The 19347-nt window shown below is 38.2% G+C and overlaps 1 protein-coding gene and 1 long non-coding RNA gene across 2 annotated transcripts; both read right to left on the bottom strand.

Moving 5' to 3' along the window:
- Window positions 1-477: 477 nt before the first annotated feature.
- Window positions 478-1193, bottom strand: LOC149238149 (uncharacterized). The gene is made up of 3 exons (XR_016245345.1): window positions 980-1193; window positions 813-890; window positions 478-687 (listed from the first exon to the last, which is right to left on the bottom strand). It is a non-coding gene; the product is annotated as an uncharacterized LOC149238149 (long non-coding RNA).
- A 6913-nt stretch (window positions 1194-8106) lies between these two features.
- LOC149238148 (uncharacterized) lies at window positions 8107-9039 on the bottom strand. The gene is made up of 3 exons (XM_089369485.1): window positions 8653-9039; window positions 8486-8563; window positions 8107-8360 (listed from the first exon to the last, which is right to left on the bottom strand). Exons 1-3 carry the CDS (start codon window positions 9037-9039, stop codon window positions 8244-8246), a joined length of 582 nt encoding a protein of 193 aa, XP_089225611.1. The 3' UTR covers window positions 8107-8243.
- Window positions 9040-19347: the final 10308 nt, after the last annotated feature.

Raw genomic sequence — 19347 nt, 5'->3', positions numbered from 1 at the left:
CTAAGAGCCGTAAGGGCGTAAGATAGGTCCTGCTGTAGCAAACAAATGATATATATATATAAAACCCTGATATTCATGCAATAGTAAAACCCGCCATACATATTTCAGATAGAGCAATTTCCGTTTGGAATATAGAAACAACCATAGCTTATGCTTTAAAAGTAGATGGTCCGGGCAGCTGTATATCCGCATAGACTCAAGCCGAAGGTCGACCATGCAACCATTGAATCGGATGCAGGTGCGACCTCTCATGGCGTTCCAAGACCCAATGGAGAAATAAGAAAATGTAAACATAGCATTGAACTGAGTTAGTCATGGACAAAATAAATATATATTATGACGAGAAAATCGTATTACATAATCAAGAAATGTATGAGATCTTATTCTTCAAGGCACTGTACAAAAGCATGGTAGTCATTAACTGTAAAATATAACCAATGTCTGTAATTTAACAAAGGGCCGCCTACCCATAAAAGGTCCAAAGCCAGGGATATATGCGGAGAAATTATGAAGTGTGCTAATCTAAACTTTAAACACAATAATATAAGAAACCAGGCTCAGGTAGCCATTTTACATAGCGGCCGAGTAGTACAGTCTCATGATCCAGAGACTGACTTTCCTTTGGTCCGCGGTAACTAGACAAAGGGACTTAACCCAGCGGTTATGAAGAAATTGGTTCTCTGTCATCTGCACCAACCATGAAGCGGTAGGGTTGGGAACTCAGAATCGCTCGGAGAATAATCCCTACGACAGAAGACAAATACTGTTTAACCATAAGATACACCGAGTGTAGGAGAAGATTCATTATGCACCTGTGAAGAGTTCCGCCCGATTAACATCTGATGGAATATGCATACCGCCGATAAGCTCCTATGGCCGCCATTCATAACCTGACAAAGAGGAAAGCTCAGTAATTATCGTTCCTTAAGAGTAAATATAGGAAACCCCGCAATCTCTATTAAACAGTTAGGAATCTTACCGAACCAGCTAGGTAGCTTGTATCCCTGGAGCGGGGGTGCCACGGCAGTGTTGCATGTTGAAGGAAATTGTAACAGAGCCGAGGGTTTGACTTGCAGCGGTGACAGAATGGCGCGGAGGCAATGGGACGCCGAGCAAAACCCAAAGAAATCGCGAAGTATCTGGAGGAATTCCCTTTATAACTCAACAAGCCAACCTAGGAGACGTGGAGCTGTTTCCTCCATCGATCTCGGCCAGCGTTTATCCACCATTGATTGAAGCGGGAATACCAAAGAGGAGAAGCGGGGAAGTTCCCAATACGGGAGCCATACCCAGATCACGTGAACGGATCAGTCGACTTAAATGCCAAGTCCAAGTGTTCTGAGATGGCATTGCCACCTCACACATTCGGTACAGAATCGGACAAGACGTAGCTGCGTAGTATAAAAATACTCATGGCATGATATTAAGACGTAGATACTTCATAACAATGTTAATTTACATCTTTTATTAGATCAACCCATTGACATACGTTGTGATAAGGTATACAGCAAGCTCATATCGACTATGCATACGTTTATATGTATATAGTTGGTGTTATTACCGTGACCCAAGAAAAATTTTTTTATTACCTAAAGTTAAAATGGGTAGAGATGTGACAATATGGTATCAGAGCTAAAGGTTGCAATACTGGCGCCTTTGGGAATTGGTAAGCGGAAAGGATATTGAAGTACGCCATCAGTAGGCATTAACTCAGGTATGAGTTTAATCATTCGCATATTCATTTATGTCGTACACTTTAATCATTCGCATATTCATTTATGTCGTACACTACTTTTGGCATGACAGGTGTGATTCATGTTTATAACTTCTTTGAGAAGTAGGTGATAAGTTGTTGCATAACTACGTTCATAACGTTGGATTCCTGATGAGGATAAAAGACAATGAAACTTTTGTCGCACTTAAGAACAATATTGAACACTCATTGAGGAAGCGACAATCAACTACCAACTTTTGATTTGCACATATGGCCATAACAACAATGCATATATTGAACTAGATTGAAATTACCATGAACGAAACTTAATAGGCCAATACATGAATATAAATCAAGGGAAACATCCTTGAATAGGATGAAAAAATTGTTTTACAAAAAAAGGACATTAGAAGAACCCCTTTAGATATTGGAAAAAAAAAACATGCAATGGGTCAAGCAGCGAGACTTGAGTGTCATAACTAACTTTTGATTTAGCCTTGTCATGGATACATGAAGATGATTGGTAGTTGAGATTGGTTAGTGTTGTATGACTAACCCATAGAACTTATATGCATTAATTGAATTGGACTAAGATTGCTACAATTCGTAAACAAGTAAAGTTGATTGATGTCACATGCATGGAACGTGTGTGTGAAAATTCTTACTCTCTCTGTGCTATAGTTCTAGTTGTTTATGAGAAGAGTCTTAATTTTATTCACCATGAGAATGCATGATGAATAGTATATGCTTATGTCCTAATAGTTTTAATGATGATTACCTTCTAATTAACTGAAATCCATTAGCATGGTATGTGCTGATGTTGATCATTACTTGTTGGGAGACAAAAACCATTGGAGCCTCGATTAAATGATGGTTGAATTTATCTCTACTATGGGAATGATGGATTTCTTATGCATGTTACATTCCAGTGTGAAGTTAAGGGTAGAGGCATGTTCAGTGGGTAACAGTTCTAGGACCCATTCATGGTATAATTACATGTGATAATTATTCATAAATAAACTACCTGTGTTAATACAGTTGTCAGTAAACTCTAATTACCTTCCCCAACCATAGATGCTTCCAAAGGAAAAGGAAGCAAGGAGAAGGAAGAAGACCGTGCTGTAGGGACAAACGGAGATGGGAAAAAGAAATCGCTAAGTTTGGTGATGACCAGATAAAGCAAGCTTTGAGTGTTAGAATCTTGCGGAAGACTCTAAGTCTTGGGATGACTAGATAAGCGCTCGATGTGCATGTGAGTATTCCTTTGACCATGCTTAAGGAGTTGGAAAATGATAACTATAGAGTGTTGATGTTAATGATTTTCATAATGTCTCCTTGAACTCATTATTCTGAAATGGTCACATAGTAGTGTTATGATAGTTGTTGCATATAGCACCAAATGGTAGCTCTAGTGCATGTGTGACACTTAGGAGATTATGCTTTTAATTGCATAAGTAGAGAAATTGCTTCCGGTAGGGGTGGTTTAACTTGTTAGTTATGCATGTTGATCCAAGGATAAGATAAGTGTCTTGTTCACTTACTTGAAGAACACGTATGAATGTTTTATATGATTTCTTAGTAGAGAAAGTATTTGAATGCATGCAATAAAAGAATGGTTCTTTTATAGATTTTCTTGGTAAAGAAAATGTGTTAAGGCATGCAGCTAAAGATTGATTATCTTGTATGTTTTCTTGGTAAAGAAAATAGGTAGTTCCTATTAGAAACACTCCACGTGAGTCTTGTGTGTGAAATGCTTGTCTCTGGTCTATAAAATCCTTGTTAAATATAGCCAAGTATCTTCTTGAGAAAGAGGATGAGGTATATAAATGTCCTGAGAACATAGCATGGAAGGTGGCCAAGTTTGCTTGAATTAAAATATGTATCTTTATTTGATAAAAGCTTCTTGAATATATATATATATATATATATATATATATATATATATATATATATGCTAATTGCATTATGATTCTAGTTAGTCTCTAAGTTCTAGTGAAATGATTATGCATTACATGCATGATAAAAGATAACTAAGGATGTGCTTCTAGGCACATAGATATTTATCCCTAATTTCTTGAGGAAAGAGTATATTACATATATACATAAATATAGTCTCATCCTAAGAGTATGCATACTTCATGTATGAAGATAAAGGATTTTATGAGAGTTCTTGAAAATGGAAATAGAGGTTCTTTCCTTTAAAGACACATTAGAATAGTGTTCATACAAGAACCAAAATCCTTACTTGTTTCATGAAAAGAACTATGTGCATTAAAGTAAAGTAATTGTGTTAGGAGAACACATGTTGCATATTGGTAGCTATTTTGACTTTGGAATTATGAGACTGTGCGTACTTAGAGAAAGTGGTCATGATAGCTTCCTTGAAAATAATAATCTCTTGGAGAGATTGTCTTGTTGGAAGAGCTGTGTTGATTGCTTGATTTGATGCATAAAGGATAAGTAAACCTTGTTTTTGTATCTTGGTTTTTATGCCGAAAGATAGACATCTTTAATAATTTCTTGAAAGGGAATCTTGAGAAATCCTCACATCGAAAGATAGAGAAATGAGGATTAAAATGACTTCCTTAAGAAAGAGGTATGTGGTTTGTCGTATGAAATGATAGTGGTCTTCTAGTGAAGGGAATAAGTGTTGCATACATTAAAGAAGGGCTTATATGATAAGCAATAGTATGCACAAAGATTAGTCATTGTGACATAAGAGTTATGTTCTTGTATGTTAGAGAAATTATGTTTAATTACACTAACGATGCATGACTAAAGCTAGCCATAGTAAACGTAAGATAATACTCCATTAATGACGAATTGAATTAGGACCTCAGATTATGGCAAAATTGGAAATGCTTAGATTGTTAACTCAACTGTTGTTGACATTTATACATTAATGAGTATTTGCATATGCTTTTATACATGACAATATTGTATGCATGAACATTCTTGGAAATGGAATACGTGTTAACTGATGCATATTTATAACTATGATGCTGATGGGATTAAGTAGTGGTAGCTTAATGGCAACAAGAAAACTCATCACATAAATTGCTGCAATGTGAAATGCAATTATAAATGAGAAAGAATGATGTTATATGATATGCATGAATTATGTTATTTGGAAAATTTGCATGCATATAACGTGTATGATAGATATGTTTCCATCAATCTTGATGTTGTGGACCCATGTTGGGGGTTAAGTGTAAATGCATGGTATACATGCATGTTTGTTGTGCTAATGATAATATTCATGCTATGTCTGGTTAGGATCAGATGGCATAAGAGGAAAGAATTTTCCTGTGTACGCTATGTCTGGTTAGGATCAGATAGCGTTTACTGGCGAGACCAGTGTAATTGCGGTCGAGTAGGACCTGCAAGTGCTTGGGTTGATGACAGTTACCTGCCCGGAGGGGTTGATGGTACTTGTCTGCCCGGATTGTGAAAGGCTTGAATGCCTTGGGTTGATGACAGTTACCTGCCCGGAGGGGTTGATGGTACTTGTCTGCCCGGATTGTGAAAGGCTGGAATGCCTTGGGTTGGTGACAGTTACCTGCCCGGAGGGGTTGATGGTACTTGTCTGCCCAGATTTCTTCTCCCTAGAATTCTTCAGCCCAGATTTCTTCTCCCTAGAATTCTTCAGCTGGTTGGCCAGTGGAATTCTATGTTAGACCTGGTAAGGTCTCTATCAAAGCAACTATCTGGATGTGAAAATGACTCGATTTGGTTGTGAGAACCAGTTTCCATGGGTTGGGAATTCTTTAGTCCATTGTGGACTCATGGCTAAAGGAATTAACTAATCAACTATATGTTATGTTAAAAATGAATTTTACATATAGTTGTGTAAAATATGTTATGCACATTTAATAAGAAATGAGCTTAGTGCTCAATAAAGAATAAATGGAAATGTTAATTCCTTTATTGTGTTATTAATGTTGTGAACATCTTAGTGGGAGCTAAGACAATTCTTGCTTGATGCAGTGATTGACTGTTTTGATGATTAGAGAGCTAGGTGCTCTTTTGGTACTTCTTGAAGTACTTTACGAATGTCTTTAGTGAGAATTCGTTCAGTGTGCACGTGAGCAGTGATTTATCATTTGATGATTAGTGTTAGTGCTCTTTAAGTACTTGTAAAAGTACTGTGATTTAGAAAGCATCTAACATTGCACAATTGATTGCTAGTCAAAAGTGTCTCATTTGACTCAAAATATAGTGACTAATGTGGTTGAATTTGTTAGTCATATATTGCAGGAACTACTTACCATGGAAGGTTGAAGAATTGTCCAACCTCTATTAACAGGCTTACATGAAAGTATTCATGATTTTCAAGCATAAGATGGTAAGTTATGGTAAGTTGACACAGAGAATTGTTTATTATGAATGAATAAGGGCCAGGTGGTGGCGATTAGAAGTTGCATATTTTTGCAATTACGAATGATTATGACTATTGATGCTTATAACTAATGATATTTCTTAAGACTATATCATTACTATTTTGTTTGTCGTCTTTTCTTGGAATGAAATCGTTGATTTCAAAGAGAAAGGATCACGTTTTGTGTGGATTAGATGGTAATACCACGAGTAAAATATCAAGTTCTGACGAAAGATGAACACCGAGGACGGTGTTCCTGTTAAGGGGGGGAGTATGTAATATACCTATTGTGATTAACCCCACGTAAGGTAATTTTAAGTTACCAATCAGTTAATCAAACCTGCGTAAAAGTAATTTTAAATTACATATCAGTTACAACTAATTCTTGGCATTGGTTAAATGGATCAGCAAGCACCCTAACAGGGGAGAGAAGGTGGATGGAGAATGGTGTGCTGTAGTGACAGACAGAAAGGGAGAAAAGAAAAGAACATACCTGGTTTTGGACTAAGTCTGGTAAAGACCAGATAGTCAAGACCCTAGGTGGTGCTGTCTTACTGAGGATTGGGATCCGGTAAGCATAAGCTCGGGGGGAGACTCAGGTCCCGAAGGACAAGTCTCAAGGATGGGTGGTTAATGAGCTTAACACAGGAATTTGCAGGAGGCTTGCTACAAGAAAAACAGTACGCGCAGTGACCAGGTAAGTAACGGGAACCTAATAAGCCTGTGGTGGTTTTATTAAAAACAGTAGAGTAAATAATTGTTGTTGCAGACATTAGACTATTAGATCAGAATATCTTCAAACCTCTGTTACTCTTATCAGGTTAAAGATTGAACAAACATTAGAATCTGTACCTTAGCTATAAGACCTAATATTCGTGGAGAAACAAAGTTATAATGCCACCGATGGGGTTTCTAGGAAATGTAACCTGTCCCTGTGGAAGTTAGGGCCGGGTAAGGGAACTGAATCACACTGAAATAGTGGAAGATTCTGCTATAGTGTTGTTCCCCTAACCTGTATTCTTAAAAAACGGGTAAACCACTACTTCCTGAGTAACTGATAACCTCAAGACAAGTATGTTGGCTTAGTACTGTAAAGACAGGTAGAAGATAAAGAGCCGTGACATCAAGCTTTAATGCGGGGTTTTCAAGCAAAATCTTGAACGAATAACAGAGTCGGTATTGAATGGTTTCGTGCTCAGTAGAAAAGAAAGAAAAAGCGTAAACCAATAAACATAGAGTTAAGTGGCTTCAGCGCCGTAACCGGCATAACCATCAGTAACCTGTATTCTCTTCGAAAACCCTCATGAAGAGGCTCGAAGACTATCGCAGAATTATAATACATACTCCTTGCATCGTAACCTTGAACCAAAGGGGTTCGGGTTCGATTTCAAAGAGCGCACTGCATGCGAGAACATCCAGCTCTGTTCTTTAAAGAAATAGATAAGAATAAAAAGGAATAGAACTTACGCATACATATGGACTTTACATGATAAGCATTGAATAGAACAGTAAACGATGTAAATGATAGCCCTCGTGGTGCTGAGTTGGAAATCATTTCATAATAATACAATAGTTCTGATCTAAGAGCCGTAAGGGCGTAAGATAGGTCCTGCTGTAGCAAACAAATGATATATATATATATAAAACCCTGATATTCATGCAATAGTAAAACCCGCCATACATATTTCAGATAGAGCAATTTCCGTTTGGAATATAGAAACAACCATAGCTTATGCTTTAAAAGTAGATGGTCCGGGCAGCTGTATATCCGCATAGACTCAAGCCGAAGGTCGACCATGCAACCATTGAATCGGATGCAGGTGCGACCTCTCATGGCGTTCCAAGACCCAATGGAGAAATAAGCAAATGTAAACAGAGCATTGAACCGAGTTAGTCATGGACAAAATAAATATATATTATGACGAGAAAATCGTATTACATAATCAAGAAATGTATGAGATCTTATTCTTCAAGGCACTGTACAAAAACATGGTAGTCATTAACTGTAAATATAACCAATGTCCGTAATTTAACAAAGGGCCGCCTACCCATAAAAGGTCCAGAGCCAGGAATATATGCGGAGAAATTATGAAGTGTGCTAATCTAAACTTTAAACACAATAATATAAGAAACCAGGCTCAGGTAGCCATTTTACATAGCGGCCGAGTAGTACAGTCTCATGATCCAGAGACTGACTTTCCTTTGGTCCGCGGTAACTAGACAAAGGGACTTAACCCAGCGGTTATGAAGAAATTGGTTCTCTGTCATCTGCACCAACCATGAAGCGGTAGGGTTGGGAACTCAGAATCGCTCGGAGAATAATCCCTACGACAGAAGACAAATACTGTTTAACCATAAGATACACCGAGTGTAGGAGAAGATTCATTATGCACCTGTGAAGAGTTCCGCCCGGTTAACATCTGATGGAATATGCATACCGCCGATAAGCTCCTATGGCCGCCATTCATAACCTGACAAAGAGGAAAGCTCAGTAATTATCGTTCCTTAAGAGTAAATATAGGAAACCCCGCAATCTCTATTAAACAGTTAGGAATCTTACCGAACCAGCTAGGTAGCTTGTATCCCTGGAGTGGGGGTGCCATGACAGTGTTGCATGTTGAACGAAATTGTAACAGAGCCGAGGCTTTGACTTGCAGCGGTGACAGAATGGAGCGGAGGCAATGGGATGCCGAGCAAAACCCAAAGAAATCGCGAAGTATCCGGAGGAATTCACTTTATAAACACAACGAGCCAACCTAGGAGACGTGGAGCTGTTTCCTCCATCGATCTCGGCCAGCGTTTGCCCACCATTGATTGAAGCGGGAATACCAAAGAGGAGAAGCGGGAAAGTTCCCAATACGGGAGCCATACCCAGATCACGTGAACGGATCAGTCGACTTAAATGCCAAGTCCAAGTGTTCTGAGATGGCATTGCCACCTCACACATTCGGTACAGAATCGGACAAGACGTAGCTGCGTAGTATTAAAATATTCATGGCATGATATTAAGACGCAGATACTTCATAACAATGTTAATTTACATCTTTTATTAGATCAACCCATTGACATACGTTGTGATAAGGTATACAGCAAGCTCATATCGACTATGCATACGTTTATATGTATATAGTTGGTGTTATTACCGTGACCCAAGAAATTTTTTTTTTATTACCTAAAGTTAAAATGGGTAGAGATGTGACAATATGGTATCAGAGCTAAAGGTTGCAATACTGGCGCCTTTGGGAATTGGTAAGCGGAAAGGATATTGAAGTACGCCATCAGTAGGCATTAACTCAGGTATGAGTTTAATCATTCGCATATTCATTTATGTCGTACACTTTAATCATTCGCATATTCATTTATGTCGTACACTACTTTTGGCATGACAGGTGTGATTCATGTTTATAACTTCTTTGAGAAGTAGGTGATAAGTTGTTGCATAACTACGTTCATAACGTTGGATTCCTGATGAGGATAAAAGACAATGAAACTTTTGTCGCACTTAAGAACAATATTGAACACTCATTGAGGAAGCGACGATCAACTACCATCTTTTGATTTGCACATATGGCAATAACAACAATGCATATATTGAACTAGATTGAAATTACAATGAACGAAACTTAATAGGCCAATACATGAATATAAATCAGGGGAAACATCCTTGAATAGGATGAAAAAATTGTTTTACAAAAAAAGGACATTAGAAGAACCCCTTTAGATATTGGAAAAAAAAACATGCAATGGGTCAAGCAGCGAGACTTGAGTGTCATAACTAACTTTTGATTTAGCCTTGTCATGGATACATGAAGATGATTGGTAGTTGAGATTGGTTAGTGTTGTATGACTAACCCATAGCACTTATATGCATTAATTGAATTGGACTAAGATTGCTACAATTCGTAAACAAGTAAAGTTGATTGATGTCACATGCATGGAACGTGTGTGTGAAAATTCTTACTCTCTCTGTGCTATAGTTCTAGTTGTTTATGAGAAGAGTCTTAATTTTATTCACCATGAGAATGCATGATGAATAGTATATGCTTATGTCCTAATAGTTTTAATGATGATGACCTTCTAATTAACTGAAATCCATTAGCATGGTATGTGCTGATGTTGATCATTACTTGTTGGGAGACAAAAACCACTGGAGCCTCGATTAAATGATGGTTGAATTTATCTCTACTATGGGAATGATGGATTTCTTATGCATGTTACATTCCAGTGTGAAGTTAAGGGTAGAGGCATGTTCAGTGGGTAACATTTCTAGGACCCATTCATGGTATAATTACATGTGATAATTATTCATAAATAAACTACCTGTGTTAATGCAGTTGTCAGTAAACTCTAATTACCTTCCCCAACCATAGATGCTTCCAAAGGAAAAGGAAGCAAGGAGAAGGAAGAAGACTGTGCTGTAGGGACAGACGGGGATGGGAAAAAGAAATCGCTAAGTCTGGTGATGACCAGATAAAGCAAGCTTTGAGTGTTAGAATCTTGCGGAAGACTCTAAGTCTTGGGATGACTAGATAAGCACTCGATGTGCATGTGAGTATTCCTTTGACCATGCTTAAGGAGTTGGAAAATGATAACTATAGAGTGTTGATGTTAATGATTTTCATAATGTCTCCTTGAACTCATTATTCTGAAATGGTCACATAGTAGTGTTATGATAGTTGTTGCATATAGCACCAAATGGTAGCTCTAGTGCATGTGTGACACTTAGGAGATTATGCTTCTAATTGCATAAGTAGAGAAATTGCTTCCGGTAGGGGTGGTTTAACTTGTTAGTTATGCATGTTGATCCAAGGATGAGATAAGTGTCTTGTTCACTTACTTGAAGAACACGTATGAATGTTTTATATGATTTCTTAGTAGAGAAAGTATTTGAATGCATGCAATAAAAGAATGGTTCTTTTATAGATTTTCTTGGTAAAGAAAATGTGTTAAGGCATGCAGCTAAAGATTGATTATCTTGTATGTTTTCTTGGTAAAGAAAATAGGTAGTTCCTATTAGAAAGACTCCACGTGAGTCTTGTGTGTGAAATGCTTGTCTCTGGTCTACAAAATCCTTGTTAAATATAGCCAAGTATCTTCTTGAGAAAGAGGATGAGGTATATAAATGTCCTGAGAACATAGCATGGAAGGTGGCCAAGTTTGCTTGAATTAAAATATGTATCTTTATTTGATAAAAGCTTCTTGAATATATATATATATATATATATATATATATGCTAATTGCATTATGATTCTAGTTAGTCTCTAAGTTCTAGTGAAATGATTATGCATTACATGCATGATAAAAGATAACTAAGGATGTGCTTCTAGGCACATAGATATTTATCCCTAATTTCTTGAGGAAAGAGTATATTACATATATACATAAATATAGTCTCATCCTAAGAGTATGCATACTTCATGTATGAAGATAAAGGATTTTATGAGAGTTCTTGAAAATGGAAATAGAGGTTCTTTCCTTTAAAGACACATTAGAATAGTGTTCATACAAGAACCAAAATCCTTACTTGTTTCATGAAAAGAACTATGTGCATTAAAGTAAAGTAATTGTGTTAGGAGAACACATGTTGCATATTGGTAGCTATTTTGACTTTGGAATTATGAGACTGTGCGTACTTAGAGAAAGTGGTCATGATAGCTTCCTTGAAAATAATAATCTCTTGGAGAGATTGTCTTGTTGGAAGAGCTGTGTTGATTGCTTGATTTGATGCATAAAGGATAAGTAAACCTTGTTTTTGTATCTTGGTTTTTATGCCGAAAGATAGACATCTTTAATAATTTCTTGAAAGGGAATCTTGAGAAATCCTCACATCGGAAGATAGAGAAATGAGGATTAAAATGACTTCCTTAAGAAAGAGGTATGTGGTTTGTCGTATGAAATGATGGTGGTCTTCTAGTGAAGGGAATAAGTGTTGCATACATTAAAGAAGGGCTTATATGATAAGCAATAGTATGCACAAAGATTAGTCATTGTGACATAAGAGTTATGTTCTTGTATGTTAGAGAAATTATGTTTAATTACACTAACGATGCATGACTAAAGCTAGCCATAGTAAACGTAAGATAATACTCCATTAATGACGAATTGAATTAGGACCTCAGATTATGGCAAAATTGGAAATGCTTAGATTGTTAACTCAACTGTTGTTGACATTTATACATTAATGAGTATTTGCATATGCTTTTATACATGACAATATTGTATGCATGAACATTCTTGGAAATGGAATACGTGTTAACTGATGCATATTTATAACTATGATGCTGATGGGATTAAGTAGTGGTAGCTTAATGGCAACAAGAAAACTCATCACATAAATTGCTGCAATGTGAAATGCAATTATAAATGAGAAAGAATGATGTTATATGATATGCATGAATTATGTTATTTGGAAAATTTGCATGCATATAACGTGTATGATAGATATGTTTCCATCAATCTTGATGTTGTGGACCCATGTTGGGGGTTAAGTGTAAATGCATGGTATACATCACATCTATATAGCCCACATGACCTGGATTGCCACAGATTTATACAGAAGCAGGAAGAGATAGTCCACATAATGTTTTCATTTACAGATAACACATACGAAAATAGGAGCAAATAGATCGTCCTAGAAGCAGAGATCCCAAAATATAAAGACTGTTACCAGCAAAACCGGAGCAGAAAAAAGACCCCAGAATCATATTGCAGGCACATTTGGCGACCAGACATTTTGATGAAAAGATTCATGGCAAGCCAGGATTCGCTGAAGAATGGCATGAAGGGGAACCCCTGAACCTTGGAAGATTTGATCATTTCGCCAGATCCACAAGAACCAATAGGAAATGATAAACAGCGACCTCCAAGATGAGGATTGTTTGCTCCACCAAATGAAGGCATCCTGGATAGAAGAGAAGATAATGTAAGGAAAACCAAATTGTAAAGACAAATCATACCAGATATTGAGAGACGAAGCACATTGAAAGAACATGTGCAGGTTTGATTCCGCATCATTGAGGCACATAGAACATCTGCTCGGCCCCTGCCATGATTTCCTCTGAAGGACCTCCCATGTAAGATTTTTGTCCCAAAATAACAGCCAAGAGAAAATAATCATTTTGAGAGGACATGCAGCCTTCCAGAGACAGGGGGAAACTGCAACTGAGTACTGCCTTTAGTGACAGAGATCAGATCAGCATAGATAATCTTTACGCTCATTGACTTATTGGATCTTTTGAGGCCCCAAACCAGAAGATCTTTTGTACCTGATCGCGTGATTCCAAAGCTACAAAGGCTCGCTTTTACCAAATTCCACTGGGAGAGCATCGAAAGGGGGAGATGCAGGTCTTCACCATCTTTCCAAACCGGGGATAGACCAGACCATTCTTTTATCAGCTTATCCCAGGTAAAGCATCCCAACCTATGAAAAGTGAGGATCAACGACAGAGGAAACGAGAACTCCCGGGCACAAGAAATAGGATCATAACCAATGAGCATACTAGCTCCCGAGCAAAGATTCCAGCTAAAATACTTCATGAAGAAATGATGCACTTTCCTGAGACTCTGCCAAATCGACGATCCCCTCCTGATACCAATAGACCGCCTCCTGTACCAATATTCAATACTCTTGCCCCGAAGGTATTTTTCCTTTATAATCTTACTCCATGGTCCGTCGCCAAAGATACCTCGATGAAGAGATTTACATAGAAGGGCATTTCCGAAGGTGCGCAAATCCAACAGGCCCCATCCACCGGCACTTTTTGGTTTCGAAATAGCCGAGAGCTTAACAAGATGAATTTTGTTATGAAATGAATGGCCTCCCCACAGGAAATTTGCAATCAGTCTGTTCATATGGTTTATTGTAGGAATTTACAGGGTAAGTTCCTCAGACATAACACCAAAGGACACTGCTCACAACCAGATCGCAGATCAATACACCAGTATTTTTGACGTGGTTAAAACCCTCAAAGAGGGAAACAGTCCACGGCCTGAGCCAAAGCGGACACTTCAGGCAATTTATTAATAAAAGAATGAAAATTTACATATGCTTCTCTCATGCACGGATTACCCTACAAATGACCCTCCATGCGCTTTAAATAGAAATCATGGACCAATCGGGTGTCAAGCCACGGATCAAGTGTCGGTAATACCGAGGAGAGAATGAACCGTCGGATCACTACATATCGTGACCGTCAGATTGTAAGTTACAAAATGTACAACGGTAAAGAAACACACTTTACCTAACTCTATACCTAACTCTATACTAGACCAAGTTGTACTTAACTATTTCCTATGTGTCGGAATATCCTAACATCCCCCTTAAGAACAACTTGGGATAGGATTGAAGGATTTACAAATATGACACAATAGGAGAAGGAAGAAGGCACTAGAGCCTATCCCCCCTTAGTGACAACTTCCTGAACTCCAACCATAAATCGAAGTTTAGTGAACTTCGCCTCTGTGAGAGCCTTTGTAAAGATGTCTGCAACTTGATCATTTGTAGAACAATATTGCACTTCAAGAACATGGTCATGGATGAGCTTTTTGATGAAGTGCATGTGCAGTTCAATGTGTTTGTTGCGCTAATGTTCGACTGGATCTTTGCATAGCTGAATGGCACTTTGATTATCACACCAAAGTGTAGTCGGATGCTGCTGCTGAAAGCCAAACTCTGACAGGATCTGACGAAGCCAAAAGGCTTCCTTACTAGCTTCTACGGCACCACGATACTCTGCTTCTGCTGATGAAAGAGAAATGGCAGCTTGTTTCCTACAAGCCCATGTAATAGGTCCTGAACCAAGAGTGAACACATAACCGGCAGTAGACTTCCGATCATCAGGGTCACCAGCCCAATCAGAATCAGTGAAACCAACCAATAGAGGAGCTGCTTCGGCACTGTAATGAATCCCAAACTGAACTGTACCTCAAACATAACGAAGTATTCTTTTAGCTGCTTTCCAATGACTTTCACGTGGGTTTTGCATAAACCAAGCAACAAGGCCAACATCAAAGGAAAGGTCAGGACGAGTATGAGTTAGATACAAGAGTTTTACTACAAGTTGACGGTATAAGGTAGCATCAACTTCAGGAGAAGTACAAGTGACTAAAAGTTTGACTCCAGACTGAAAGGGAGAAGGGGCTGGCTTACAGTCTTCCATGTGAAAATGACGTAGAATATCACAAGCATACTTGAACTGGGAAAGGGAAATACCCTCCTTGGATTGCAAGACTTGAAGATCGAGAAAATAGTGTAAGTGTCCTAAGTTTGTCATTTCAAATTTCCTTTTAAGGCTAGACTTCACATGGTTTATAAGGTTGGGATCACTACCAGTAAGGATAAGATCATCAACATAAAGAACAAGGATGATAAGAGAGTTGCCCACTTTCTTGGTGTAGACAGTATTGTCAGAATGACACCTAGAAAAGCCAGATTCTAAAAGAAAGCTATCCATTTTGGCATACCAAGCCCGAGGAGCTTGCTTGAAAAGGGATTTCTTGAGTCGACATACAAGGCTGGAGTCTGTTTGTATGAAGCCAATGGGTTGTTCCATATAGATTTCTTCATGCAAGTCCCCATGCAAGAAGGCAGATTTAACATCCATCTGATGGACTTCCCATTTGAAAGAGGCAGCAAGGGAAAGAACAAGGCGGATAGAGTTCATTTTGGCAACAGGGGAGAAGGTTTCAGTGTAGTCAATGCCTTCAACCTATGAAAAACCCTTAGCAACAGGACGAGCTTTATGTTTATCAACTTTCCCATCTGGTCCATACTTGGTTCTGTAAACCCATTTGCATCTAACAAGTTTTCGTCCCTTTGGTAAAGGAACAAGATCCCATGTATCATTTGCCAACAATGAATGATATTCTTCATTCATAGCTGCTTCCCAATCTGGATGTCATGAAGCTTCTGCAAAGGTGTTAGGATCATAATTTACTGGAGCTTGAGCCAGTAAAGAAGAGGCTCTCTCGAACTGAGAACGTGTACGTCGCTGATCTGTAGGATCACTGGCAAGATCACCTGCTGCATCTCGAGTAGCACGAACCCATTTTGGAAGCTGAGGAGCTCAAGGAGGATCCTGAGATGGTGGGGGAGGATTGTCATGCTCACTTTCATCATCTGAAGAAGAAATGTTTTCAAAAGTAGAAGAGATAGGGAGAGGTGGCACAACCACCGGACTAGGCTCGCAGGCCGATATATTTTCATCAAATTTTACATCTCTTCTAATGATAACATTTTTGGACTTAAATGGAATAAGTCTATAGCCTTTGACATCTTCAGAATATCCTACAAAAGTACATTTTTCACTCTTAGGTTCTAAAGCTTTATGCTTTTCATATGGAATATGGGCCCACGCTTCACTTCCAAAAACACGAAAGTGACTTACATCTGGTTTGATTGAGCTCCATGCTTCTTCTGGAGTGATATTCTTTAAAGCCTTAGTAGGAGTGCGATTTATTATGTAATTTGCACAGTTAATTGCTTCTGCCCAAAAACTAAGACCAAGTCCTTTATATTGTAGCATACAATTAGCCATTTCCTTTAAGGTGCGATTCTTCCTTTCAGCTACACCATTTTGTTGTGGAGTATATGGAACAGTATGTTGCATTTGTATTCCATTCTCAGTGCAAAAGTTGATGAATGTGTTTTTAACATATTCTCCGTCATTATCAGATCTTAGCTTAAGAATTTGATGTCCAGATTTTTTTTTAACAAAGGCTTTGAAGGCCAAGAATGTGTTGAATACTTCACTCTTGAGTTTTAAGAAGTATACCCAAGTGCGTCTGGAGAAATCATCAATGAAAGTTAAGAAATACTTGCAGCCAGAGAATGAAACAACAGGAAGTGGACCACACAAATCACTATGCACAAGCTGTAAAGGGGCTGAGGCGTGCCAAGAGGCACGTTTTTCAAAACTGTCCCGATGATGTTTTCCGAGTACACATCCGGAACAAACACCATCTCTGCAAGATACCATAGGAAGACCTGTCACCATATTTTCTTTACATAGATGCTGAAGGGAGCGATAGTTTAAGTGACCAAATCGCTCATGCCAAAGTTTGCTCACTTCATCGTTATGAGCAACAAATACTGAGGGAAGATTTGATGACCCAAAGTTGTGAAACTTATACAACCTTGTAGAATCATCAGCAATGTCAGTAGCTAAAATATTTTTAGGATCTCTTAGGTCCTTGATTACAACATCATGAGGTGAAAATTCAACGATTTTACCTTCACCTGAATGAGTTATCTGATATACAGATAGAAGGTTGCAGGATAAGGTTGGAACACATAATACATCATTAAACTGACCATTGTCTAGATGAACAGTTCCAGTCCCTACAACACTAAGAGATCTATCATCACCAACATATATATTTTTGGTGTTACAATCATTTAAAGAAGAAAACATGGCTTTGTTTTTGGCCATGTGATAAGAAGCTCTAGAATCAATGAGCCACTCATGAGAATGAGAAGAAGAAGATACATTTAATGCATAGCCAGACCGAGATGCTTGACAACCACATGCAGAAAGTGCCATTCCTGAAGATGAAGTTGAAGTTGAAGATTGCCCCAAATGGATGTTATGCTTCTTCATTGCTTCTTCCAAGGCTTCCATCTTCTTAAAGCATTTTGATTCTAAGTGGCCATCTCGATTACAAAAATTGCAATGTCTGTCAGTCTTCTTCCCATTGTTTTTATTTGTCTTATCATTTTGTTGAAATGATTTTTCATTTTGGGGCTGAAATTGCTTAGGACCCTTGTTTGGTTCAGGACCATTCTTTTTAGGATATGACTTCTTAGGATTCTTTGAATTTGGTTGCTGCTGGGCGGCTAACGCTTTCTTGGAAGAGTTTCCAAGATTAAGAAGACCAAGGTGTAAGAGTTTTTCTTGTTCTCTTATTAAAGAATCACAAAAAGAGTCAAAGGAAGGGGGCTTGTAGTCTGTTCCTTGAGAGATGAAGGCTTCTCTTGTAGAATGGAAGGTGGAAACAAACACAGAGTAGGCTGGTCCCAACTTAGTAAGAATGGAATAGATGAGGTTACAATCTTCTTTCTTAACTTTAACACCTTCCAAGAGATATCTAAGGGTCTTGAATTTGGACAAGAAATCTTCAATGCAAGAAAAATTATTAGGGTCCAATGTAAGCAACTCATTTTCAAGTTGATAGACTCTAAGTTCATTTTTAATCCCAAAAACTTTATTGATTTGTTTCATTGCTTCATCAGGAGTATCAAGTTCTGCAATATGGAATCTAAGATCTGGAGAAATAGACATCCCTATCAATCCACGTGCTTGATCTTGCCTCTTTTCCCATTTAGCAGCCTTATCTTCATCCTTTGGTTTCTTTTTTTGGCCTGAGGCTATTCGGTAGAGACCTTTACTTCTAAGTAAATCCTCAATGTAGGACAACCATTGGAAGTAGTTGGTGTTGTCAAGGGTAACTTGGTATTGACTTTCCATTTCAATGGAAACTGAAGCTAAAGATCATGAAAATAAGTGTTCCAATGGATAAATCTCGAAAAATTAGGCTGGTTTTAAAAAAACGGCTCTGAAAACGGCTTCCTGATGAAGAAGTTATGGCTTTTTGAAAAAAAAGTTGATGAAGTCGCCGACGAAGTGCGGGAATGTGCAGAAATGAAAAAATACGCCCCCAAAAAATGGAGACTTGAACCCAAAACCTCTACTCTCTTAGAATAGCTTTGAACCAATTGAGCTATACAAAAAAATTTAGAGAGAGAGAGAGAGAGAGAGAGAGGTGGGGGTTGATGCTTTGGGTTGCGTGCTTGCTTTGAGAAGGATCTTTTTCCCTACAAAACAAAAAACACAAAACCCAACACGGACATGCAAAGAAAACGAACCTTACAGCTCAAAGTTAGCTTGGGTCAGAAACTAAATATTTTCCTCAATGTTTTTGATTTTCCGAGATCACCCTAAGGCGCAAGGAAAAGAGCATACGCATGAGAAAAATCCTTCCTTTCTGTTTCTGATTTGCCCAGATCACACAGAGTCGCAAGGCAAAGAGCATACGCAGAAATGAAAGGTATAGATCCAGTAATAAAAAAAGCTAAATAAACCGAAACCGAAATAAACAAAGAGAAAATAACAGTAAACTGCAAATAAACAATGTATACCTCCAGATCTTAAAAATGACGCAACTAGGGCTACCGGAAACCTTTTCGCATGAAACGAAAGGGGTTCCTCACTGGAACAGATGCTCCCAACACAACAGAGTAGTCCTCTCGGCCCGAAA

Source organism: Pinus tabuliformis, chromosome 8, assembly GCF_031772625.1.
Source record: "Pinus tabuliformis cultivar Carrire ecotype Pingquan chromosome 8, CPIR1, whole genome shotgun sequence".
Classification (NCBI taxonomy): Eukaryota; Viridiplantae; Streptophyta; class Pinopsida; order Pinales; family Pinaceae; genus Pinus; species Pinus tabuliformis.
This window is presented reverse-complemented; position numbering and strand designations above follow the sequence as displayed.